Here is a 27486-nt window from a genome sequence, read left to right as displayed (position 1 = left end):
ACCATTCCTGCTCTAAAACACCTTTATTGACCCATAAATAATCACGACTTTGGCTTCTCAGATGGAAGAAAGGCATTTGGGTCATCAACATATCAACAGGTGAACTATGTGGGAGAAAAAGGTTTGGAATCAGACGTCACTAGACAAGGACTAACATATTTTTTAATGCAAATCTAACTTTTCATACAATCCATGTGGTATGTAGACGAAGGACAAGGGCCTAAAGGGATGTGCAGGACAATCAAAAGAGGGACAGGTGGTCAGCCAGCCTGTTCACCATTTGATCCATTTATCAGCATTAAATGAAACAGAGATGACATATTCATGACTTATGAAAGCAACGTGGCGGCTAAACTGTTTTGTTCTGTCCAGAGCCATGCAGTATCAAGTACTTTCCCACTAATGGCATTCTTACAGAAGGCTTAACCCATCAACGCCAGGGTTTCACGTTTAAGCCGTATGAAAGGCATACATTTACCAGGTTCTGCTTTTTAACAGCCATTTGCATAAGCACATTTATATATTACAAATATTGCTACCAGCAGCTTCATTTCAGCAAAAACAATGCTCAGTTTTGGAGTCGATAACGTGACACCCAGTAAAATATTTAATAAATGCACACCAGTTATTTTACTTGGATTTACTTTATTTACTAGTATTTTAACACCTTACATGCTACAGGAAATAAAAAAAGTAATTCAAATGTCTTGAAAGAATATAGTGTTATAATAAAATGGCACATTTTGAATATCAACACAATTTTCCACTGACATTTTGCCACACCATTTCTCAATGAAGGATGACATCATGCAGGGCAATGAAATACTTCCTGGAGATTCTGTTCGCAACACGGTCACAAGTTTTTTTAAGCACTTGCAATGTGACACAGCTCGATTTAGACGTACAACAGTAGCAGTAAACCCAAATCTTTTATTATAAGTCTAAACAGTTTTTGAAGATAATACTTTGAAAAGACAAAGAACGTCGATTTCGTAGCTCATGATTTTTGTGAAAGCAGGAATTTACTCAAAAGCTGAAATTGTAAACACTTATCGTCTTAGTCAGTAAGTGCAGCATGATTAAATCTCTTTTTACAGACGCAGATAGCATTTGTGCACGGGATCACTTTGTCTATGACGCCATCTAGTGGCCGTAGATTGGGAACAGTCTTTTATGCGTTCAAAATTGATTTCTACTTCAAGGTCAAATTCAGCCCATTTTTGGAAATTTTAAAAACTACACAACATTTTGCACAAGGTGATGATTGTCAGGAGTAAACAAATAAAAGTAATCAAAAATGGTAAAACATAACGTTTGCCATCTTCTGGGGGTTTGTGACAGAACTAGCAGAAATAAAGACAATTTTGAAACGATCAGGACTTTAAATAAAAACAGGCAAAGGAAAAACAAATGCTGATACAAAAGGGGGAAAAAAAGATTAAAAAGGTTAAAACGTGGATAGCACAATATTCCCCACAGTCTTGAAGACACTTGAACCATGATGAAGCCACTAAGTTTTTCACAAATGTTAAGCACTATAATGAAAAGACAGCACTATCTAAAGCGGTGGTCAGGCTACATTCACTCTGTGCAACTTCACTCCATCAGGCGCAGAACTGTGGCCACAGCAAACCCTATTCTGCCACTTGATACATTTGCTACGCCTCTACATGGTTCATCCCGTGATGTGGTCATCAATTCTTTAGGGGTGGACCGTTGTGCGAGTGTTTTCCTCCACTTTACAATCGTTCCTTCTTCCTAGCGCACACGCAGCGGTAAAAACTGTACACGGTTTCTGCACCCCCCCAACGCCAACCGAAACGAAAACGCTACGAGGATAACGGAACCTTTTAGCATGTAATGATCATCAATACGTCGTTTCATAACAATATGTTCATTTTTTTCTTCTTACAAAAGACTATTTGGTGATCAGAAGTGACGGGCGGGGGCGGGAGGGTGTGCGGCGGGTAAGGCAGGTGTAGTCCGTCGATTTATTATTAGTGTTGCGTTTTCGCGACAGTTGGGAGACTTGTCCGCTCGATGCCGGTCGACTTTTCATCCGTTTTTAAAGTTTCGTGAAGGTCGAGGGTCAGAGCGCGACGGCGGAAAGCTCCATCGTCCGCTCCTCATCCGTTTGTGTCCGGAGACGCGAGCGTAAAAGATCACTTGGTGCTTCATGGGTGAGGATGCGTTCTTAGTCATTTGTAGTAGTACGATGCTGCATTCGTGTTCAATAAGGGAAACGTGCAACTTCAGAGTCCAATTTGACACTCTGACAATTTCGACGATAATAAAAACGGCTATTCTTTTTTACAGATTTTAATGTCATTTTTAACCCAAAATAATGATAAGTTTCGTTCTTAAAATGGTCTTAAAATAACAAGCCCTTTCTAAAACCGTCCAAGGTTAATTTGTGCCTTGTTTGTGATTTTTTTTCAGTATCCATCCTTGTTCAAATTGCTATCTAGTTATAATATCGATACTTTTGACAAAACCAAACGCATTTATAAAACAGAAGGCACCAAATAATGCAATTCTTGCTTAGGATTTCACACATTATCATTGGGAAACTAGTAAAATAAAGCTTCAAGGCCAATCTTTTAGGAAAATGGCTTAACAATAACAGAATGCCCTGGCGAAACGCTGTAATATCCAGTAATAATTTCCAGGAAAACTAATTACAAGGCTTATATTTGGCTTCTGTGCAGTTCTTAAAAAGACTCGTCTTCACGACCGCGAAATCCTCGTCCCAAGACCTCGGGAAAAGTCCGCCCTGCACGTTTATTATCGAACAAAAACGCAGCGTGTAGTGGTAGCGACGGGGGAAAAGGACACGGAACGTACTGCCACCTACAGGTCGGAAGGCGCGGCGGCGTCAAGTCTCTCCGGGATCAGGACCCGAAGACGCGGCGTCCGACGAACACGCATCCGGCAACGAGATATAGTTCCTCCGCGAGTTCTCCGTCGGGTGCGGCCGCATCGTCGCCGTGTGCATACAATGACGAGCGGTTCCAGACTCTGTCCGTGGGGGTCTTTGTAGTTCTCTGTGGTAGATGTTACTGTTAAAATGGAGGGGTGGGGGGGCGGTGTGGCGGAGGAGGGGGTTTTTTACGAGGAGGAGCAGGTCGAATACTAGTGTCCCGTTTGCGGACGCCCTCAGCTCAGCTCGTCGTCCGGGTTGTGCTGGTCCAGGAGTTTGACGTGCGTGAAGGGAAAGTGGCCGCGCTTGCCTTTGCACTCGCCCTCCCACTGGCCGTTCACGTTGATTTTGGTCACCTTCACCATGTCGCCGACCTGCGGGGGGGAAAGGGAGGGAGAGTTAGAGCGGCAATTAATATACAGGACTATGCCGTGGCTGTGGTCGAGGCGCAAGAAAAAGCTCCCAAATATATGAATGACTCAGATTTGACTGTGTATTTGTACTTTACAACACCGGATAGAAAGCTGCTAGTTTACTGTGTATTTCTCTGTAAAAAGTCAGATTGAACTCCCAAATAAGTAAAATATCTCACAACATGTCTTCTCCTTTCTGCTCTTCATGTGATACTTAAAAATCCCCAAGAAATAATTAGTTGACTAATAAAACGTTTGTCGACAAAGACAACATTGACCAATTAATCGACTTGATTAAAGCGCTACAGCCCTCGAATATGCCTTGCTAAAATGTTATATATATATATTTTGTCCATCCATCCATATTCTGCCGCTTTATCCGGGGCCGGGTCGCGGGGGCAGCAGTCTGAGCAGGGACTCCCAGACTTCCCTCTCCCCAGACACTTCCTCTAACTCCTCCGGGGGGATCCCGAGGCGTTGCCAGGCCAGCCGAGAGACATAGTCTCTCCAGCGTGTCCTGGGTCTTCCCGGGGCCTCTTCCCGGTGGGACATGCCTGAAACACCTCCCGAGGGAGGCGCCCAGGATGAATCCGGAACAGATGCCCGAGCCACCTCAGCTGGCTCCTCTCGACGTGGAGGAGCAGCGGCTCTACTCCGAGCTCCCCCCGTGTGGCCGAGCTCCTCACCTTATCTCTAAGGGAGCGCCCAGCCACACGGCAGAGGAAACTCATTTCGACCGCTTGTATCCGCGATCTTGTTCTTTCGGTCACTACCCAAAGCTCATGACCATAGGTGAGGTCAGAACGTAGACCGACCGGTAAATCGAGAGCTTTGCCTTTCGGCTCAGCTCCCTCTTCACCACAACGGTCCGATGCAGCGACTGCATCACTGCAGCCGCTGCACCGATCCGCCTGTCGATCTCACGCTCCATCCTTCCCTCACTCGTGAACAAGACCCCGAGATACTTGAACTCCTCCACTTGGGGCAAGGACTCCCCACACACCTGGAGAGGGCAAGCCACCTTTTTCCGGTCGAGAACCATGACCTCGGATTTGGAGGTGCTGATTCTCATCCCAGCCGCTTCACACTCGGCTGCAAACCGTCCCAGTGCATGTTGCAGGTCCGGGTTTGATGGAGCCATCAGGACAACATCGTCTGCAAACAGCAGAGATGGAATCCTGTGGTCCCCAAACCGGACACCCTCCGACCCCTGACTGCATTGTCATTAAATAAAAAATATTATCAGATGTAGTGGTCACGTTCCTAATTCAGCCGTCTTTTACTCCCGTTTTAGTGTCATTTGTTGGGCTGTAGGCGTCCGGTCGATTATTTCTATTGGCATTAGAAAGGATTTATAAAGGGCCACAGAAGAAAATAGTTTTATGAAGATTATTCTACCTTTTTTTACATAGGAATAAACCATTTACGGTTACTCTTCTGTACAAATAGTTTTGTTCGAGCTTGCCTCTTGTCCTTTGGGAGACATGGTTTGTCGAGCTTTTGAAGTGTCCTTTTTAGTCAATCAAAAACCCTTTTTTTTCTACAGTTGACAATACAACAAGTTACAACTGTCACAATTGTTTTTCTATGTATATTATTTTGAATTTACATGCTTTCCCCACATTGGGCTGGAGGAGGAAACTGATTACCATGGTAACGATCAGAAGCTTTGGCCATCCAACTGAAACGAGCCAAAACGTGTCTTACCATCTTTCAAATCAATCAATTTAGATAATTAAATAGATGATATTGACATTGACGTTTTGGAAATATAGAGCATCAGAATATCATGTGTATCGGCTATAATTAAACTAAATAAAACATCTTCAAACAATGGTATAAAAGGATATTTTAGCCCTTTTCTGATCAACTTTATGGTCCATTCATATTTAGTGCTGATACTTTACAAACAAAAACAGATTCAAATTCTTGTCAAAATTGCCAACTACTAATTACCCAGAAATACTACTTTATACCCCTGTTTTAAAGATGACTACATAAGTTTGTCACATGGTTTATCTTTATTAAATGATACTCAATAATCACATTTTGCATTTCTTTAGAAAAAAAAACATCCCGATAATATCAATAGTTCAATAGATTGCCCGATGTCGAGATCAATTAATTAATAGAAAGTAACCTGGAATTCAACCAGAACAGACACAGGAAACAGCCTTTTCTACAGTAAATAAGACCACACTAATAACAGATTTGTGTAAACAGTTTCATATCGGGATGTCAAGATTATTCCATTAATCGATAACTGATTATTCAGGTCACAATATAAGTAAGACCCAAAAAAATAAGACTCGTGGCAATTTCAGAAGCAAAATTAAGTATTTTTAGTCCCAATCTATTGTCCAAAAACAGACCTAAATGTAAATAACCTTTTTATCTGGTGTTTTAATTTAACTTAATTTGGTCTTTCAGAAAGTTCAATGCCGTAAAGCCGGTCACAAACTAGAGAAAAAGTAACATAATGTAAATGAAAAAATGTTAGGATTTCACTGCGTAGTCAGAATAATGGCAACAGTAAAGCGTGACATTGTGACATGATAGTCCCATACGGTCTCCCTCCTGTATGTCCCGCTGCACACAATCCAAAGTGCTTATCGTAATACAAAGGTGCAGATAATCCGACTTCTCCTTGAGCCATTGTGTGGACGCTAGATTAGTGTGCGGACGTGGAGAGAAAGGGAGTGGCCGGAGTGAACCAGAACAAACAGATCCAAAGTTCAGGTGCGCAGCCAAAGGACCGGCGGCGAGTGACAAAGGTGAAAACGCCTCGGGTCCGTGCAATAAAAGGAGTGTTTCGCATACATTTCTATTCAACCTTTTATACGCTCGTCGTTGTTGTCCGCTACCTCTAAACGCGCTTAAAAAGGACACTTTTTGACATCACGTACAAGGGTCAAATTACTGTCCAAGCTGACTGTGGAAACAGGGTGAATACTGTGGTTTTGTGTACATTTTGCTTGTGCACATTGCAGTTTTGGAGGCAAATGCATATACAAAATATGTAAAACAGAAATATTGTTAAGCCAAACATATCACTTTATTTTCCGGACTATAAGTCACACCTTTTTACATAGTTCATAGAGCTCTAGGCTGTCAGCGACGCAGAAGAAGAATCTGCACTTCCTCTTCCTCTGGAGTTTGTGGAGTTGTTTAGAAGTGACACAGAGGAAGAAGAATTCAATGGATTTTAGAGCTGGGTTTTGATTCAAATTTCAAGAATCGATTCGATTCCGATTTTTACGTTTCAAAATTGTTTTTTTCCGATTTTCTCAGATTCCATCCGATTTCGATTAGATCCGGGGGTTAATGTTATTAAAAATGAAAATATATTTCAACCGTTTCCTTCACTTCATGACTGTGTAGAGAAGCAACATATTCAAACTAGTATTATATCAATATTAAACAGCAAATCTTACAAGTATTGGTAGTTACTGATGGAAGACTGATGAAGAGGTTAAGGGTCAATCTACCTTCAAGAAAGATAATTCAGGACAATAAATGGAGGACATCATTTTTTTTTTTTTTTTATTTAAAAACAAAATAAAAATCGATCTTTGGACGTACGAATCGATAATCGGTCATTAATATGCGAATCGATTAAAAATCGGAAAATCGATTTTTTCAACCCAGCTCTAATGGATTTAGTGATTTGGGGTAAAACCTGATGCTTTGGTAAACTTGTTAGCATGTTCTCAGACACTTACCACAGTTCTGTCTGTGCCTCATGTAGCTGAAGGTGTTAGCATTAGCATACGTCATGTAGCTGAAGGTGTTAGGTGTTAGCGTTAGCATACGTCATGTAGCTGAAGGTGTTAGCGTTAGCATACGTCATGTAGCTGAAGGTGTTAGCGTTAGCATACGTCATGTAGCTGAAGGTGTTAGCGTTAGCATACGTCATGTAGCTGAAGGTGTTAGCGTTAGCATACGTCATGTAGCTGAAGGTGTTAGCGTTAGCATACCTCATGTAGCTGAAGGTGTTAGCGTTAGCATACCTCATGTAGCTGAAGGTGTTAGCGTTAGCATACCTCATGTAGCTGAAGGTGTTAGCGTTAGCATACCTCATGTAGCTGAAGGTGTTAGCGTTAGCATACGTCATGTAGCTGAAGGTGTTAGCGTTAGCATACCTCATGTAGCTGAAGGTGTTAGCGTTAGCATACGTCATGTAGCTGAAGGTGTTAGCGTTAGCATACGTCATGTAGCTGAAGGTGTTAGCGTTAGCATACGTCATGTAGCTGAAGGTGTTAGCGTTAGCATACCTCATGTAGCTGAAGGTGTTAGCGTTAGCATACCTCATGTAGCTGAAGGTGTTAGCGTTAGCATACCTCATGTAGCTGAAGGTGTTAGCGTTAGCATACGTACACCTATTCACCATGTTCTCTCATCTGTTATTTTTAAGTGCATTTCAAGATGAAATGTTTGCTCTTGGTCTTGGATTTTACCAGATACATTTCCCCAAATATGAGACTTATACTCCAGTGCGACTTGTATACGTTTTCTTCTTCTCTAATATACATTTTTTGGCTGGTGCGTCTTAAAGTCCGGAAAGTACGGCAGTCGACTTAAATTCTCAAATCGGTAAAGTCCGGGTGGAAAAATCACAGTGAAGAGAAACCTTTCTGACGAAGAAGATTTTATTACCCCTTTAAAGACATTTAAAAAACAGGATAATGCACATGAATCGTGATCAAATTTAACTTCGGATCCGACTCCAAGAAAATGTATGATGATATTTTAAGCATGATATAATTCTGTATAAAATAAATAGAATATCTTTAGATGTCTTTATGGGGCTTGAACTGGGTCATAATGTGTGGATTTAGAGTCCGAGGAACTCGATCGTCTCCTGTTCACCAGGGAGGACGTTACGTGGAGGCAATCCGGCCAAACTAAGTATTAAAATACAATCTGCATTATCTGTATTCTAAAGGGATGCTGCGTTTTTCATTACTTCTCTAAAACTGCTTTTGTTTGGGTCAAAATAAAGTGGATGCCAAAATATGACATGCAATATAAATGTGTAAATGTCAGGTTTTTTTTTTAAATTACAGACGATAACAAAATCAGAAATCATCAGAAATATGCTAAAACGTGACTTCAAAATGTCATTGTTGAGGGGAAAAGTATCAAACAAACACAAATGAACTGTAAAACTGACAATTAACAGTGCAGTGCAGCAATGTGTCTTTGTACTAGAGCTGTGCAATTAAGAACATTTGAGATTCAGTCATTTCACTGTCAGCGTCTCCTCTGACAGTGGTTTGGGGCGTCCAGAGACATTTCACCATTTTTATGTTGAATGGTAATTTTTAAAAAGTGTTTATATTCATGAAATGAATACCAAACGCTATTTTTATTAGTTTCTAGTAAGACGAAATGCAATAAAACTCACCATTGATCATTTTGGAGAATAAAATCATGACTTTTTTGGTCCCATTGCCCAGCCCTGCTTTAAACCCTGAAAGATTACACTGCAAGTTTATTTTAGTTAATTTTTGATCAATTTGCACTTTTTTTAAATTTATTTTTTTAGATTAATTATATACAGAGTGATTAGTCTAATTTAGCATATGGTTAAATATCACTCCCAACACCGTTTACAGCTCCTGGCAATACTAGAAAATCAAATAAGTGAGAATATTCTATAACGTTGCCTTATTGCAAATAGAAGCAACATGTTTGAGCAGATCTATGACACGTAAGATCTGATTTAGATAAAGTGAGGTTTGTTCCGAGAAGTGGCATAGATCATGCAGGTCGACTGTCACAGTTTGAAGCGCTGCACCACTCGCGGCACCAAGCAGCTTCAAACTAATCATGTTCCATATTCCACGGGCTAAACGTTCACTTGGAATTGCTTTTTTTTCCTGGCAGAGCGATGCTTCAGTGAGAGAATCTTTGCATTTTTAATCTTTTCTGCAAAATGCGTCGCCGCAAACTTTACATTGAATTTAAACAGTTGAATTTAAGGGCTTGATATGGAATGGAATGTATGGAAAGAGGTGAATAGAGAAAAATGCATGGAAAATGTAGACTGCAAAATTCAGTGACAAACATGTTTTTTTCAAGGGTAAAAATGCAGAATTATAACTTTGCCACGTTTGAAATTCAAAATATGATTAAACAAATTATCTACAATCACTCTTAAACAAGCAGATATTATCATTTATGAAGAGCAACATAAATTCATGTCACAGCACGAACTTTAGCTGATCAAATGACAATAATCTTTTACATCTTTGCGCAACTGACCTCAAAAGAAGATTATACAACTTAAAAGGAAACACTAAAAAGAATGACGGCTCATGAGTATTAAAATACAATCAAATCAATAAAATACAAACAAAAAAATACAAAAATCAATCATTACTTCCAAATAATCTTCCTCAACTACAATTACAAGTAATATGTGACAATGAATCTGTTACATTACATTTATCAGCTCTGAAACAACCGATGCGATCAATTAAAACAAATCAATTATTGAAGTAATTTTAAGTTATCAAATCATCACATGATCATTTTGTTTATTCTTTTGATTGATTGTTCAGAACGGCCCATAAAGACATTTTTTACCAGATGAAGCTGAATTTAAGCAGTTTGAGGACATCCTGCTGGAGCGTATTTACAGTTAAAGGAGTGAACATTAACTTGAGACATTTCCCGTGTCATTTTCATGTAAATATTGCTCAGGCCGAGTCAGCAACCACTGGGACAAAACGTATCTAATGTCACCAGTTTTTAAATTTGACTAATACGAATGTATGAGACCACCTTTATTTAGTTAATAGAGGGTCAAAAAAGTAGTTTCTTTGTGTAAATTATGTATAAACGTTGGATTTAATGAGTGTCCTTGGTGTGATGTCACTTCCTGTCATTTTCCACAGATTTTACACCTTTTCTCCACAAATGGCCACTCGATTGCTGTAAAACTATCATTTACATTTACAACAGGTATAAATACACCAAATAATGTCAAAATGATGAAAACCAGTCATATGCCCTTTAACGCTTCTCTAAATCCTTCTGTTTCTTAGCTACATTTTAGCAGTAAATCTTTATTAACAAATGCATGAAATCTCCACATCCCAGTTGGCTCGGAGCGGAACGCTGAGCTCGTCTGCAGCGAGAAGGGTCGCGACTCGGGCGTTATGTAACACGTACAGGTCGACAGGACAAGAGTGAGGCCCACACGCTCCAGCTGACTTTCTACGGGCAGGAGGAGACACTGAGCGGACACTGAGGAGACACGGAGCGGACACTGAGGAGACACGGAGCGGACACTGAGGAGACACGGAGCGCACACTGAGGAGACACGGAGCGGACACTGAGGAGACACGGAGCGGACACTGAGGAGACACGGAGCGCACACTGAGGAGACACGGAGCGGACACTGAGGAGACACGGAGCGGACACTGAGGAGACACGGAGCGGACACTGAGGAGACACGGAGCGCACACTGAGGAGACACGGAGCGGACACTGAGGAGACACGGAGCGGACACTGAGGAGACACGGAGCGGACACTGAGGAGACACGGAGCGCACACTGAGGAGACACGGAGCGGACACTGAGGAGACACGGAGCGGACACTGAGGAGACACGGAGCGGACACTGAGGAGACACGGAGCGCACACTGAGGAGACACGGAGCGCACACTGAGGAGACACGGAGCGGACACTGAGGAGACACGGAGCGGACACTGAGGAGACACGGAGCGGACACTGAGGAGACTGAGGAGACACGGAGCGGACACTGAGGAGACACGGAGCGGACACTGAGGAGACACGGAGCGGACACTGAGGAGACACGGAGCGGACACTGAGGAGACACGGAGCGGACACTGAGGAGACACGGAGCGGACACTGAGGAGACACGGAGCGGACACTGAGGAGACACGGAGCGGACACTGAGGAGACTGAGGAGACACGGAGCGGACACTGAGGAGACTGAGGAGCGGACACTGAAGAGACACGGAGCGGACACTGAGGAGACACGGAGCGGACACTGAGGAGACACGGAGCGGACACTGAGGAGACACGGAGCGGACACTGAGGAGACACGGAGCGGACACTGAGGAGACACGGAGCGGACACTGAGGAGACACGGAGCGGACACTGAGGAGACACGGAGCGGACACTGAGGAGACTGAGGAGACACGGAGCGGACACTGAGGAGACTGAGGAGCGGACACTGAAGAGACACGGAGCGGACACTGAGGAGACACGGAGCGGACACTGAGGAGACACGGAGCGCACACTGAGGAGACACGGAGCGGACACTGAGGAGACACGGAGCGGACACTGAGGAGACTGAGGAGACACGGAGCGGACACTGAGGAGACACGGAGCGCACACTGAGGAGACACGGAGCGGACACTGAGGAGACACGGAGCGGACACTGAGGAGACACGGAGCGGACACTGAGGAGACACGGAGCGGACACTGAGGAGACACGGAGCGGACACTGAGGAGACACGGAGCGGACACTGAGGAGACTGAGGAGACACGGAGCGGACACTGAGGAGACACGGAGCGGACACTGAGGAGACACGGAGCGGACACTGAGGAGACACGGAGCGGACACTGAGGAGACACGGAGCGGACACTGAGGAGACTGAGGAGACACGGAGCGGACACTGAGGAGACACGGAGCGGACACTGAGGAGACACGGAGCGGACACTGAGGAGACACGGAGCGGACACTGAGGAGACACGGAGCGGACACTGAGGAGACACGGAGCGGACACTGAGGAGACACTGAGGGGACACTGAGCGGACACGGAGGAGACACTGAGCGGACACTGAGCGGACACGGAGGAGACACTGAGCGGACACGGAGGAGACACAGAGGACACTGAGAGGACACGGAGAGGACACTGAGAGAACACACAGGACAGGGAGCGGACACTGAGGACACACAGAGGACACAGAGCGGACACTGAGGACACACAGAGGACACTGAGCGGACACTGAGCGGACACTGAGCGGACACTGAGAGGACACTGAGAGGACACTGAGAGGACACTGAGAGGACACTGAGGACACAGAGGACACAGAGGACACTGAGAGGACATTGAGGACACGGAGGAGACACAGAGGACACACAGAGGACACACAGAGGACAAGGAGCGGACACTGAGAGGACACACAGAGGACACGGAGCGGACACACAGAGGACACACAGAGGACACGGAGAGGACAAGGAGCGGACACTGAGAGGACACTGAGAGGACACACAGAGGACACGGAGCGGACACACAGAGGACACACAGAGGACACGGAGAGGACACTGAGCGGACACTGAGCGGACACTGAGCGGACACACAGAGGACACTGAGAGGACACAGAGGACACTGAGAGGACACAGAGGACACACAGAGGACATGGAGCGGACACTGAGCGGACACAGAGGACACACAGAGGACATGGAGCGGACACTGAGCGGACACTGAGCGGACACACAGAGGACACTGAGAGGACACAGAGGACACTGAGAGGACACAGAGGACACACAGAGGACATGGAGCGGACACTGAGCGGACACAGAGGACACACAGAGGACATGGAGCGGACACTGAGCGGACACAGAGCTTATAGGGAGCTTATGTAAGGGCTGGAGACGTGTCAGAAGGGCAAAAAAGCAATAAGACCCGAACACCAGTCAAATCTCCTGGTACGGCATTATTATTATAACATGAACGACGAGGCAGCAGAACAATATTTATCTCAATATTGCGCAGGGGCTTTTCGCTCCGACCTCCACCAATCGCATCCACGAGTATAAAAGGAGACATGCTTAAGTCGTTTAAAGTGCATATGACACATTTTTCTAATTGGGACTTGGGACAGTCCATGTGGTGATTATTTATCATAGTTTGTACAGCGATCGAGTGGCCGTTTGTATAGAATGTTTTCTCTTTTAAATAAAACGCTAAAGAGGAGGTAGAGCCGAGTTCCAAAACAGAATCTCTGTGATGTCATCAATAAGCGACAAAAAAAACAATTTACACTTAACTTTTACTGACCGTTTAAACAATCATTTAACAAAACAAAAGTGTCATCAGGTATTAATCTAATCTGATGTAGTTTAAATGGATTTTAATCCTTATTTACATTATGGTTGCTAGGTAACTGACAGGAATAACCTCTACTTATGTCCATCTGCTGCTCATGTCTAACCAGGAAGTAACATGATTAACTTCACCAAAAATGATTGACGCGTAGTAAAAATCTTAAGTATTGTGTTTCTGTAAAATATATACAGTCCAACCTGTCATGGGCTGAGCCAATCCACAGCAGAACGTGTCATTCTATCCTAAAGCTGCAATACAACTCTGTAGAACTAGAAGTCGTATAAAGCAACTGAACAGATTTGAGTTGGAGCAATAATCAAAATGCAAAAGCTGCTACTTTTTATTGAACAGAATTATAATTATTTTTTTAATAGAAAAATTCTAATACCTGGAGTTTTAATGTCTATAAACATACAAAATTGGGCGGCCAAACTAATAACAGTGCACTGGGAAAGTCAAGATATAACATTTTGGTGTCAAGATCAGTAAAATATTTTATTTGTCCAACATGACGTTTCCAAATGACAAAATTAAGTTAAGGCAACAAAAACTGCCAGATAAAAAATAACTACATTTGGGTTTATTTTGTTGGACTCCATCTTGATTTAGAAAGACTTAATTTTGTTTCTAAAATGGTCACGATTATTATTTATTCGTTCTCAGGAGTCTATAACTGACTGAATAATCATGATGATCAATTAACCCTATCATCACCGCCATTTTGAAGACAACTCCGCCGTTAGATGGTCATGAAAAACAACGCATAACATGAAAATGAAAAGAGTCGATACTTCAAGACAGAAGTTATGAGTCATGAGCCCCTCAAAGCTTTCAAGAGCACGGACTTTGTGTCTCATCCTAAAATATAACATCTGGAGAGTTGGAAATTAGGCTCTTAAAACCGTCTGCAAGTAACGTAAAGCTGACGTCTTATTAGCACAGCCACGCAACAATACGTAAACTAGCATTAGCTGGGTGCTAACGACCTGAAACAAACCGCTCAGCCTCAGTCTGGAGTGATCTCTGTAAGTCCACTGGTCCCTCATGACCACAGTCACACATTTCTGGACAAACAGGGTCTTTGGAGACGTTACAGAAGATCTTTTGAGACTTTTTGTTGGCACATCCCACAGTGACCATGCGACATTCGTCCTCCAGATGGCAGCAACGTCGTGAATAGCGCACTACTACGTTGAACTGCATGTTTTCATAAGTAGCAGATACTCTCTTATACGGATGAAGCCGCAGCACGACTGAAGTTGTCGGCGGATAAAGATCTGACACGGGCCGAGATAAAGCAGACGTTCATTACCAGCAGCAGCTCCGGAGCCTGTGCCACACACAATGGACTCGCCTCCGAGACCTGTGGCGGTCAGAATGAGCGATCGCAGGTAAACCCTACGGACCTGCGCGTTAGTCGTGTGTCGAGAGCGGCGCAGACCGGAGCGGAGCCGTTACTCGGACGACGGAAAGTCTCGCCGTCGCACTCGAACAAATACAAGAATTCCTTCCGGCGCCCGTCATCTTTCTTTTCACACAAAACTCACAATCAGGTCATACTGCCGATAGCTTATTGCTAGGAAAACATTGCATTTTTCCCCCCATACACAATTTTTTGAGATGTGTGTGTTTAATGTGTTAAAACATGCTTTTAAGCTTATTTGTTGGAGGTTTAATTATCAGATAAATGTGAAACGTCTGTGAAATAATCCTAAAAGTGGATAAATATACCTTTAGTTTAGATTGTTTTTCTAGCATTTTTGAGTCTAAATGATGTACTTGATATTAAAAAACAACGTTAGCAATATCATCTAAATCTAAATATTACCCACCTCCAAGTGTCTATATCAGTATCGGTGTCGGTCAGTATCAGTGTCAGTGTCGGTCAGTATCAGTGTCAGTCAGTATCAGTGTCAGTGTCGGTCACTAAACGTGTCAGTGTCGGTCACTAAACGTGTCAGTGTCGGTCAGTATACGTGTCAGTGTCGGTCAGTATACGTGTCAGTGTCGGTCAGTATACGTGTCAGTGTCTGTGTCGGTCAGTATCAGTGTCAGTGTCGGTCAGTATCAGTGTCAGTGTCGGTCACTAAACGTGTCAGTGTCGGTCAGTATACGTGTCAGTGTCGGTCAGTATACGTGTCAGTGTCGGTCAGTATACGTGTCAGTGTCTGTGTCGGTCAGTATACGTGTCAGTGTCGGTCAGTATCAGTGTCAGTGTCTGTGTCGGTCAGTATCAGTGTCAGTGTCGGTCAGTATCAGTGTCTGTGTCGGTCAGTATCCGTGTCGGTCAGTGTCAGTGTCGGTCAGTATCAGTGTCAGTGTCGGTCAGTATCCGTGTCGGTCAGTGTCAGTCAGTATCAGTGTCAGTCAGTATCAGTGTCAGTCAGTGTCAGTCAGTATCAGTGTCAGTCAGTATCAGTGTCTGTGTCGGTCAGTATCAGTGTCAGTGTCGGTCAGTATCAGTGTCAGTGTCGGTCAGTATCCGTGTCAGTATCCGTGTCGGTCAGTATCAGTGTCTGTCAGTGTCTGTGTCGGTCAGTATCAGTGTCTGTGTCGGTAAGTATCAGTGTCTGTGTCGGTCAGTAAACGTGTCAGTGTCGGTCAGTAAACGTGTCAGTGTCGGTCAGTAAACGTGTCAGTGTCGGTCAGTATACGTGTCAGTGTCGGTCAGTATACGTGTCAGTGTCGGTCAGTATACGTGTCAGTGTCTGTGTCGGTCAGTATCAGTGTCAGTGTCGGTCAGTATCCGTGTCTGTGTCGGTCAGTATCAGTGTCTGTGTCGGTCAGTATCCGTGTCGGTCAGTATACGTGTCAGTGTCGGTCAGTATCAGTGTCAGTCAGTATCCGTGTCTGTGTCGGTCAGTATAAGTGTCTGTGTCGGTCAGTATCCGTGTCGGTCAGTATCAGTGTCAGTGTCGGTCAGTATCCGTGTCGGTCAGTATCAGTGTCAGTCAGTATCAGTGTCAGTCAGTATCAGTGTCAGTCAGTATCAGTGTCAGTCAGTATCAGTGTCAGTCAGTATCAGTGTCTGTGTCGGTCAGTATCAGTGTCGGTCAGTATCAGTGTCGGTCAGTATACGTGTCAGTATCCGTGTCGGTCAGTATCCGTGTCTGTCAGTGTCTGTGTCGGTCAGTGTCTGTGTCGGTCAGTGTCTGTGTCGGTCAGTGTCTGTGTCTGTGTCGGTCAGTAAACGTGTCAGTGTCGGTCAGTAAACGTGTCAGTGTCGGTCAGTAAACGTGTCAGTGTCGGTCAGTATACGTGTCAGTGTCGGTCAGTATACGTGTCAGTGTCGGTCAGTATACGTGTCAGTGTCGGTCAGTATCCGTGTCTGTGTCGGTCAGTATCAGTGTCTGTGTCGGTCAGTATCCGTGTCGGTCAGTATCAGTGTCAGTGTCGGTCAGTATCCGTGTCGGTCAGTGTCAGTGTCAGTCAGTATCAGTGTCAGTCAGTATCAGTGTCAGTCAGTGTCAGTCAGTATCAGTGTCAGTCAGTATCAGTGTCGGTCAGTATCAGTGTCAGTCAGTATCAGTGTCAGTCAGTATCAGTGTCAGTCAGTATCAGTGTCTGTGTCGGTCAGTATCAGTGTCAGTGTCGGTCAGTATCAGTGTCGGTCAGTATACGTGTCAGTATCCGTGTCGGTCAGTATCAGTGTCTGTCAGTGTCTGTGTCGGTCAGTATCAGTGTCTGTGTCGGTAAGTATCAGTGTCTGTGTCGGTCAGTAAACGTGTCAGTGTCGGTCAGTAAACGTGTCAGTGTCGGTCAGTAAACGTGTCAGTGTCGGTCAGTATACGTGTCAGTGTCGGTCAGTATACGTGTCAGTGTCTGTGTCGGTCAGTATCCGTGTCTGTGTCGGTCAGTATCAGTGTCTGTGTCGGTCAGTATCAGTGTCTGTGTCGGTCAGTATCCGTGTCGGTCAGTGTCAGTGTCGGTCAGTATCAGTGTCAGTGTCGGTCAGTATCCGTGTCGGTCAGTGTCAGTCAGTATCAGTGTCAGTCAGTATCAGTGTCAGTCAGTGTCAGTCAGTATCAGTGTCAGTCAGTATCAGTGTCAGTGTCGGTCAGTATCAGTGTCAGTGTCGGTCAGTATACGTGTCAGTATCCGTGTCGGTCAGTATCAGTGTCTGTCAGTGTCTGTGTCGGTCAGTATCAGTGTCTGTGTCGGTCAGTATCAGTGTCTGTCAGTAAACGTGTCAGTGTCGGTCAGTAAACGTGTCAGTGTCGGTCAGTATACGTGTCAGTGTCGGTCAGTATACGTGTCAGTGTCGGTCAGTATACGTGTCAGTGTCGGTCAGTATACGTGTCAGTATCCGTGTCGGTCAGTATCAGTGTCAGTCAGTGTCAGTGTCGGTCAGTATCCGTGTCGGTGTCGGTCAGTATACGTGTCAGTGTCGGTCAGTATACGTGTCAGTGTCGGTCAGTATACGTGTCAGTATCCGTGTCGGTCAGTATCAGTGTCAGTCAGTGTCAGTGTCGGTCAGTATCCGTGTCGGTGTCGGTCAGTATACGTGTCAGTGTCGGTCAGTATACGTGTCAGTGTCGGTCAGTATACGTGTCAGTATCCGTGTCGGTCAGTATCAGTGTCAGTCAGTGTCAGTGTCGGTCAGTATCCGTGTCGGTCAGTGTCAGTCTGGTCCGCTGTCCCGCACGCGCAGCACGACTCCCGGCTTCACAGAGACCAGAGGAAATGGTCCCGTTCCAAAACACAAACTATTTCCTTCCCCCATGGCCCCGCTGGCCCCGCTCTCCCCGCTGGCCCCGCTCTCCCCGCTGGCCCCGCTCTCCCCGCTGGCCCCGCTCTCCCCGCTGGCCCCGCTCTCCCCGCTGGCCCCGCTCTCCCCGCTGGCCCCGCTCTCCCCGCTGGCCCCGCTCTCCCCCATGGCCCCGCTCTCCCCCATGGCCCCGCTCTCCCCCATGGCCCCGCTCTCCCCCATGGCCCCGCTCTCCCCCATGGCCCCGCTCTCCCCCATGGCCCCGCTCTCCCCCATGGCCCCGCTCTTCCCCGCTCGCCCCCATGGCCCCGCTCGCCCCCATGGCCCCGCTCGCCCCCATGGCCCCGCTCGCCCCCATGGCCCCGCTCGCCCCCATGGCCCCGCTCGCCCCCATGGCCCCGCTCGCCCCCATGGCCCCGCTCGCCCCCATGGCCCCGCTCTGTGGGAGCCACTCTGACTTCCGGCCCGTTTAAAGGCCACTGGACCAGGGAGGAGCAGCTTATGGCACTGCTTATCTTCACAGACTTTAATCTTCCTGGAGAAAATTGAGTTTCTTGAAGTTTTGGCACTCGCCCCGTCACAATAATTGCTGCATCTACTTATCCTTCAATAAATGGTTGACGGAGCAATATATTTATCAACATTTACATTTCTTTGTTGTACAGTAAGATTTTAGCTGTAGAAAGTCGAATAACCAACGACTAAAGTGGTTCATCTGGTATTTATGTGGAGCAGCTCATGTTTTTAATCTTATTGTACATTTAGAAAAGGGTTTTACTGGGATTATCCTGCTTTAGGGTCAGTTCCACAAAGTAGATTCAATACTATCGTGATATTTTATGTAGAAATATATTGTACATCAAAATTTGACTAGAGGCGTTGCTTTAAAAAATATATAAACAGCTTTTACATATTCTTCCATATTCGTAAAGCTACTTCATCTATTTGAAGTAGCTTTACCGTCTTAAAAAAGCAATACATTGTGATTTTTTTTCTGGTTGTTGAAATGCAAATGAGGAAAAACAAAACACTTGTTACATTAAACTAGGGCTGCAACAGGTAATACTACTAATAGAGTATAGAAATAGTTGTCAATAGTCGGTAACTGGTCAATACACGACTCCAAAAAATGATGTGAGAGAAGTGTTTTTATTACTAAAAATGGCGGAAATGTGGAAATTGTGTGACAAAAACACTCTTCTGTTCAGGTTAAACCTCATTCACTGGCCTTTCACGTTCAAAACAACCAATCGCTTGATGATCATAATTTATCACTTGACTACGAAAATAATAGTTAGTTGCAGCCCAAGGTGAAAACAGCGTAATTTCTGCTAAAAACATCAATACAGTTTTACGTTTGCCGGCCCTGTGTCAGTAGAAGTGAACCACCTGAAACTAAAGCCTTTTCTGGCTGTTTGAGACGTCTGAAACTAAACCACATTCAGGCTGTTTGCGACGCCTGAAACTAAAGCATTTTTAGGCTATTTGAAACACCTGAAACTAAACCATCTTATGGCTGTTTGCCACGCCTGAAACTAAAGCATCTTTAGGCTATTTGCAACGCCTGAAACTAAACCATCTTCTGGCTGTTTGCCACGCCTGAAACAAAAGCATCTTTAGGCTATTTGCCACGCCTGAAACTAAAGCACCTTCAGGCTGTTTGCGACGCCTGAAACTAAAGCACCTTCAGGCTGTTTGCGACATAGTTTCAACCCGCTTCAACACCAGAGCAGAACGGCCTCATCTCGTACCTCCAGTGCCAGGGCGGTCTTGTCGTAGGCGTTGGGGACCCTCTTCTGGATGGCGCGGGCGTACACTGGACCGTTCTGGAGGTTCGGCAGCGGCGTGGGCTGGGCGTACTGACTGGGGTCCCCGAGTAGCGGCGGTCCGGGCTGCGCCACCGACCCGTCCGAGTTCCCCGTCATTCCGCCGCCGCCTCCCTGTGGCCCGCCCGCCGCCCCGCCCCCCATCATGGACGTTGGGGACGCCGGCCGGTACTTTTCCACGTACGGGACGGGGATCATGCCGGCCCGACCCTCCGAGTTCTGCGCATTCCACCACTGCTCCTCGGGCTTTTCCAGGACGCGCAGGATGTCGCCCTTTCGGAACGGCAGGTCCTCCTCGTCGTTCCCGGGAAAGTCAAAGAGCGCGCGGACGTACTCTTCCTCCAGGCGGGGCGGGGGGCCTCCAGGGCCGATGCTGATGAAAGAGGTGTGTTTGGATTTGTTGATGGGCTCTATCAAAGTAGTGGTGTCCAGGTAGTGGATTTTATAGAATTCTAGCAAAGCGGGCAGAGCTTCAAACTCCTGGTCTCCGATGCGAAAGCGAGGAAGGCCCAAACCTGAGGACGCAAAAGGAAAGAAATTAACAATGCATCAGTTCAGAAGCAGAGTTTCCATGAATACAGTGGTTCCCAAAGTGGGGGGAGGCAAGATGATTTAATAAGAATAATAAAAAGTTGAAAAAAAAATACATATATTATAATAAAGAATGAAATAATAATCATCATCATCCATTTTTTTTAATATAGCACTTTAAGACATTTCACAAAATAGTAATACAAAAACAACACTAAGCAACACTTAAAAACTGTAAATCATTATGTAATTATAATATGAATGATGACAATGTATTACAATGTCTACTTTTAAATGATTTTCTAGATGGTGTGCATTGGTGACATCGGGTCAGATAACATAATAAACTACTAGAATATAAACACCTATTTGTAAAAAGATTTACAACTTGAAATTATTAGAAGTCCATTTAATTTTACTGTGGGGGCCCCAAGTTGGTTGTGTGATTATATTAAGGGTCCTGGCATTAATAAGGAGGGACTATGATGACCGCCACATTTTCAAAACAAGCTGAAATATAAAATTACATCACAAATCGTTCACAAAGTCAATTATAAGCCGCTTTTATAACAAAAACAGCGGCATTATTAATACAAAATGTAAAGAAAAAAGAACAATTTCTGAATTTCATCAATAATAGTATTCAAATATTCTCCATCTAGACGCCTACAGCATATTTCCATCTTTATTTGGTTAAAAATGTAAGAAGAAATCTCAATTACAATTAAAGCCGCAAGCGGCATCCAACGGCCCTCGCGGGCCGCCGGCCTTCCGACTCTGCTCTCTGCATTTTACAGAGATGGCGCTAACTTAATTGTCTAAGAACTAAGACAGTGACACATTGGACATGTACAATGCTGTGCTTAACCAGTGCAAATGAACACAAATGTCGGTCAAATGTGCAGCTCCAGCGCACAGAGACCGTGACACTTGGAATATAAATATGGATAACTTTTGATGCTCCGCTTGTGTAGATTATTTTCCCAAAATATGAGCTTGATCGAGCTATTGCCCACAGAGGAGTTCATTAAAGTGTGAAGCATAAATGTGAACATTTCAAGGATTTGGCGTTTTTCCCATTTGTGACATATATTTGCGGCTCTACCGCACAGAGACCCTAGTACTTAAAATCAAAATATGGATAACTTTTGATGCCCCACTTGTGTAGATGATTCTCCCCAAATATGAACTTGATCGGGTATTCACCCTAGGAGGAGTTTGTTAAAGTGTGAAGTGTAAAAATGTGGTCATTTTAGAGATTTTGCGGTTTCCCCATAGTGATAACATGGGATGTTTCTGTCATCGCTACGGCTACGCTTTACCAAATATGACTTTGGCTCCCATACTTTTTATTTGGGGATGGCAAATGAGAATTGTGTGCAAAATGTCATGTCATTTGGAAAAACTCTTGTTTATAGGCCACTCTGAAGGCCAAATAGTCCAAATTCTGCGAAAAGTTTGCGGCTCAGCTGCACAGAGACCGTAAATGTTATCGATAAAATTTGAATAACTTTTGATGCCCCACTTGTATAGAGGAGGTACACTGATTTTGAGATCGGTGGGCCAAACGCACTAGGAGGAGTTCGTTAAAGTGTGAAGCGTAAATGTGAACATTTCAAAGATTTGGCGTTTTCCCATTTGTGACAGTATATTTGCAGCTCCACGGCACAGAGACCGTACCACTTAAAATCAAAATATGACTAACTTTTGATGCCCCGTTTGTGTATATGATTTTCCCCAAATATGAGCTTGATCGGGCAATTGCCCTAGGAGGAATTTGTTAAAGTGTGAAGCGTAAAAATGTGGTCATTTTAGAGATTTCGCTGTTTTCCCATTTCTGACATATATTTGCGGGTCCGCCACACAAAGACTGTAGTACTTAGAATCAAAATATGGATACGTTTTGATGCCCCGCTTGTGTAGATGATTTTCCCCAAATATGAACTTGATCGGACAATCGCCCTAGGAGGAGTTCGTTAAAGTGTGAAGCGTAAAAATGTGGTGATTTGAGCGATTCTACGATTTTCCCATAAGGATAACATGGGATGTTTCTGTCATCGCTACGGTTACGCCGTACAAAATATGACTTTGGCTCTCATACTTTTATGATCAGGATGGCAAATTAGAATTTTGTTCAAAATATCATGTCATTTGGAAAAACTCTATTGTTTATAGGCCACTCTGAAAGCCAAATAGTCAGAATTCTGGGAAACGTTTGCGGCTCCGTCGCACAGAGACCGTAAAAGTTATCCTTAAAATTTGGATAACTTTAGATGCCCCACTTGTCTAGAGGACGTACACCGATTTTGAAGTCGGTGGGCAAAACGCACTAGGAGGAGTTCGTTAAAGTGTGAAACATAAAAATGTGGATATTTGAGACATTTTGCGGTTTTCCCATAGGGATAACATGGGAGGTTTCTGTCATCGCTACGACTATGCCGTAAAAATTAAGGCATTTGTCTGATAAGCTTTTTTGATCGGGACGGCAAAATAGAATTTTGGGTAAAGTTTAGAACATTTTGGTAAAACAAATTTTTGACCTTCAATGTTAATTTAAAGGTCACTCTGTAGGGGGCGCTATCGCGCCCATTTCAATTTTGTCATCCTAAACTGGTCCAAACTAGAAAGTTTAACAACTGATTCAAATTTGGTCCTAATCGGACTGGTTTTGATCAAATGGGAGCAATTTTTAGATCTGCAATATCCCAAAATAAGTTGTCCAACTTTGCGGCTGCGCCGCACACAGACCGTAAAAGGTATCTCAAAAAATTTGATAACTTTAGATGCCCCACTTGTCCAGAGGACGTACGCCGATTTTGAAGTCGGTGGGCAAAACGCCCTAGGAGGAGTTCGTCAAAGTTTCACGTGAACAAAATGGCTAACACAGCGTGTTTTCATTTTCAAAGGAAGATGGCGGCCATAGGGTAAGTCTGGGGGCGTGGCCACAATAATATTTTTTTTTTGTCCTCACGAGAGGAATGCGTGTCCCGAATTTCGTAGCTTTACGCCAAAGTTGACCTTGGGGCGTCTCCCATAGGCGCAATGTATCTTGACTTTTGTCGGTGGCGCTGTCGCGCCATTTAAAAAAAAAAAAAAAAAATGGCCCAGAAAAAAATCAAATTTTTCGCCGATTCTGAATTTTGGGCAAAGTTTGGTGAGTTTTTGAGCATGTTCAGGGGGTCAAATTAGAGCTCAAAAAGCAGAAGAACAAGAAAAATAATAAAAATAATAATATTTTTAGCAAAAACAATATAGCCGTTTCCACTATAACAACAAATTATACATCGTTTGAAAGCTCTAAGCCTTCCCCATGCCGCCATGGGGTGGAATCATCATTACGAGCGCTTACGCGCTCGTCACTCCCTATTCCGTCGGGATGCCCCGCCCACTCCCCATAGACTTCCATTGATTTGAGCAGATACAAGCATGGCCCATGCCTGCGGCATAGATTCTCGCGTACGGGACGATGCCAGGAGGGTTTTTGGAGGAATGCAGCGCTTCGCGCTGCTGTTGTCAACAATTAGTGAATGGACTACGCCCATTCACTAATTGTTGACTATTTCTGTCATAGCAGGAGTAAGTATGCATGATCCATGCCTTCGGCATGGGCTAGTTCACTGTACTTGCCAGAGGCGCCCGCATGTTTGGTCAGACAGTTGCAACGCTGCCTTCGGCAGCGTTGCGGGAGCAATAGGCCCTCCGCCCTGCTGGGGCTCGGGCCTAATTACGACAACCTCAACATTTTGACTAATTAAAAACAAAAAAACAGCAACTTGTCTACTACAAAAGTAATCATTAGTTGTGGCGTTAATAATGTCATAAAAGCAAATGTAGGGTTAAAAGAAGTGGCAGTAAATCAAATCTTTACTCCTACAAATGGTAATAAAACATTCAAATAAGTGCTGCCTGTGCCACAACAGTTCAAGCAGAAGATTTATCCCCAAAAAAAGTTTGAAACCAAAACCCCGGTAGTTTCCTTTATGACACATAAAGTCATTATTTTTTTTCCACAAGTCAATGTTTGATAAATGAGAAAGAAGGAAGTGCATCCGTAAAACAAATATTGCTGGCGTCGCGGGGTTTCTCAAACAGATGTGGGCGCAGGAGATTTGCTCAAATTTAAATCCCACCCGTGCACTTTAGAGAGACAAGAGCGATATAAACTAAATAAAAATGGTTTGTGCCAGCTTAAACCGGCTTAAAACCAAAGGGCAAGTGGAAGATTGAGAATACTTTGGATTTTTGCTTCTAAAATCATCACATTTCCTATAATTGAACTACAAAAATGACTATTTAGTTTGAAAATTGCTACTTTTCGACATATTGAATTTAAAAACAACTAAAAATGTCCCGATTATAATTTTTTGGAGTCTTTCCGAATATATTGCGAGCTACATAATCACAATTATTGATTAACCGGATAATCTCGACATCATAAGACTGATTTTCTGTGACACATTTTCAACAGGAAGTTCTTAACCTTTGTCTCAATAAACTAAACTAAACAGTCAATGTGGTGCAAAAGAAAACGTAGTCAAATGTGAAGCATAATAAATAAATAAAATTCAATTACAATCTTTGAACTTTGGGATTTGTTGATTGACTTTGCGGTTTCCAGGTATTATAAGAACTCTCTTAAGATTGTTCTAAATGTGGTTGAATGTTTAAAATTGAAATAATCTTCTACAGAACATGTTCAAAATCAGAGCCAGTGAAGTGAACATTTATAAAAGTAAAATAATAAAACAGACATTTTGTTACGTTGTAAAGATTAATAACTCAAATGATGTAGAATTTAACAACACTTCTGTCCAATTAGATATAATGGTTCTAACCACAAACTAAGCACTAAACTGAATTCATACTGTAGCACACTTGATTTCTCACACATTTTCATTATAAAGAATAAATTCATCTCACTAAACGTTCCAAAACTTAACTAGAAAAGAACATGTTTAACAAATAAAGTTTTGTTTGTCAAATGAAACGTTCTAACTAAATCCTCCTTAATTTGAAAAGTAGAAAATCCTCATCTTTCAACAATTACACTTCTGTTGAATGAATGAAATGTCTTTTACACAAGTCAAACTATAAACTAATTAGCCACTTAAAGCAGACGCTGCAGGTGAATAGGAACAAATCAGAGTGAAACTTCTGCCGCTTACTCGCACATAAAGTGACAAAACAAACTACTATTACATGTTTTTCATCACGTCACGTTTTCATGCCAAAATAAGGCATTTTATGTGTAAAAACTGGACATTTAAATCAGAAAAAAATGACAGATCCAAGTTTAAATTGCTTCAAAAATGTCAAAATTTTGCCAGATCTTTAAGACTTGAAACTTTAATAAATCAGCCAGATCAACAAATACTTCTGTACATTCCATGTCCAGCACAAGAATACACAGTTTAGTCTTGATTTATCTGTGGATTCGAGTGGATTCAATGAAAGAAAACAAACACGTGGGAGCAGATCGCACAATAACGTTGCTTCTACGCAAAAACAAAACGACTTTACTCTAAAACAAAACAAAACCCTGAACTAACCCTCCACGTGTGAAGCGAACGAAGTGTTGCACAAGCGGCAGAGTAACGTGCAGAGTAACGTGCAGAGTAACGTGCACAGACGCAGCTCGACCAGACGCGTTCACGCTGCAACATCTGAAGCGAAACGCATCATTTTTACCTCCACAAACCCCCCCTGGAACGTGCACGGCTCTCCCACCTCCTGCTCCCCGTGGCCTGCTCCCCGTGGCCTGCTCCGCGCTCCACACACCGGGGGCAGCGGGACGGTTACACCGCTTCTACTGCGCATCGCGTTTGGTGCAAGTCATGCAGGATCGCGCGCCCCGCTCCCCGGCCCTGGCTGCTCCTGCCGCCGCTGCACGGACCCCGGACCCCCCCCCCCAAACACACACACACACACACACACCCGCGACGTGCATCCTCACCGGAGCCGGACTGTCGGTTGTTGCTGATGCTGTTTATGATGTAATGCGACACTTTGGAGTTCTCGGACACGGACAGCACGTAGTCCCCGGGGCTGGTGATCGAGTCCCGGACGAGGAACACGCCGTGCCGCTGACCCTGGAGCAGCGACACCGCCTCCTGCCTGCTCAGGCGACCCCAGAACCAGCTCCCGCGGTCCTCCGCGTCGAAATTGCCCGCCATGATCGCCGCTGCGCACGCCGAGGCTGCACCGGGGCCTTTCCCTCCCGTTATCCACGAGCTAGAGCCTCCAACTCATGCACAAACTTTAGCGCCCGGGAGCACGTTCAGGAGGCGGGCGGCATCCGCGGCTCTCGCTCTCGCCGCGCGGATCCCGAATCTGGGCGAAACGTGGGCAACGCGCGCGGCAATTGGAGCGGATCGGGCTCCACTTTGTGCGCGGGGGGAAGCGGGTCTGGCGCGCTTCGGACGCGTGGAGCAGGGAGAAAATCCAGCTACAAACCAGCGGCCGATGACAACTAACTTCAAAAACTGAAATGGCGGATACGGGAAAACAAAAAAAAATAGATCCCATTCGCCGGAAGTGACGTAGCAGGATTTGGCCCACAGAGATCCTATATGTAGAAGAGATCCCGCCTCGTTGTAGCTAGTCGGTGCTTTAGCGAGGATGTGGAGCTATATAAAGTGCTTTTTTTTAAAATCAGAATGTCAAGAGGCAACATAATGCAGACCATAATACATTTTCATACATACATTCAATACAAAAACAAACTATTGTGAGAAAACATTTCGAGAAATATACACACAATCGCATATTGAACCAGGCTCTGATCTTTTAAATTATGTACACAAAAAAAACTAGATTTTTCATATTTTGTGATATTCTGCGGTTAATCCCGGTCTCTGAAATCCCAATATGTTCAATTCCACTGTTGCATCCAGTTTCCTCTAGTGTAACATGTTGTATGTATGTATTTATTTATTTTATATTGCTTAATCTGTTAAAATCTGCACAAACACTGGCAAATTAAGGGAAGATAAGGGGAAA

General features: G+C 44.3%; 1 protein-coding gene across 1 annotated transcript; it reads right to left on the bottom strand.

Moving 5' to 3' along the window:
• Positions 1–625: 625 nt before the first annotated feature.
• Positions 626–26817, bottom strand: crk (v-crk avian sarcoma virus CT10 oncogene homolog). Its single transcript, XM_072455551.1, has 3 exons — positions 26441–26817; positions 19882–20471; positions 626–3294 (listed from the first exon to the last, which is right to left on the bottom strand). The coding sequence occupies exons 1-3, from the start codon at positions 26658–26660 to the stop codon at positions 3157–3159; spliced, it is 948 nt and encodes a 315-aa protein (XP_072311652.1). The 5' UTR covers positions 26661–26817; the 3' UTR covers positions 626–3156.
• Positions 26818–27486: the final 669 nt, after the last annotated feature.

Source organism: Eucyclogobius newberryi, unplaced genomic scaffold (genome assembly GCF_026437365.1).
Source record: "Eucyclogobius newberryi isolate DKJ021-1_F unplaced genomic scaffold, fEucNew1.0.hap1 SCAF_10, whole genome shotgun sequence".
In the NCBI taxonomy this organism is placed as follows: domain Eukaryota; kingdom Metazoa; phylum Chordata; class Actinopteri; order Gobiiformes; family Gobiidae; genus Eucyclogobius; species Eucyclogobius newberryi.
This window is presented reverse-complemented; position numbering and strand designations above follow the sequence as displayed.

Coding starts and splice junctions, on each gene's coding strand:
- crk (XM_072455551.1), bottom strand. CDS start 26,660: ATGGCGGGCAATTTCGACGCGGAGGACCGCGGGAGCTGGTTCTGGGGT. Junction 20,472..26,440: donor CAACCGACAGTCCGGCTCCG/GTGAGGATGCAC, acceptor TTGCGTCCTCAG/GTTTGGGCCTTCCTCGCTTT. Junction 3,295..19,881: donor AGACCGCCCTGGCACTGGAG/GTACGAGATGAG, acceptor TCCCCCCCGCAG/GTCGGCGACATGGTGAAGGT.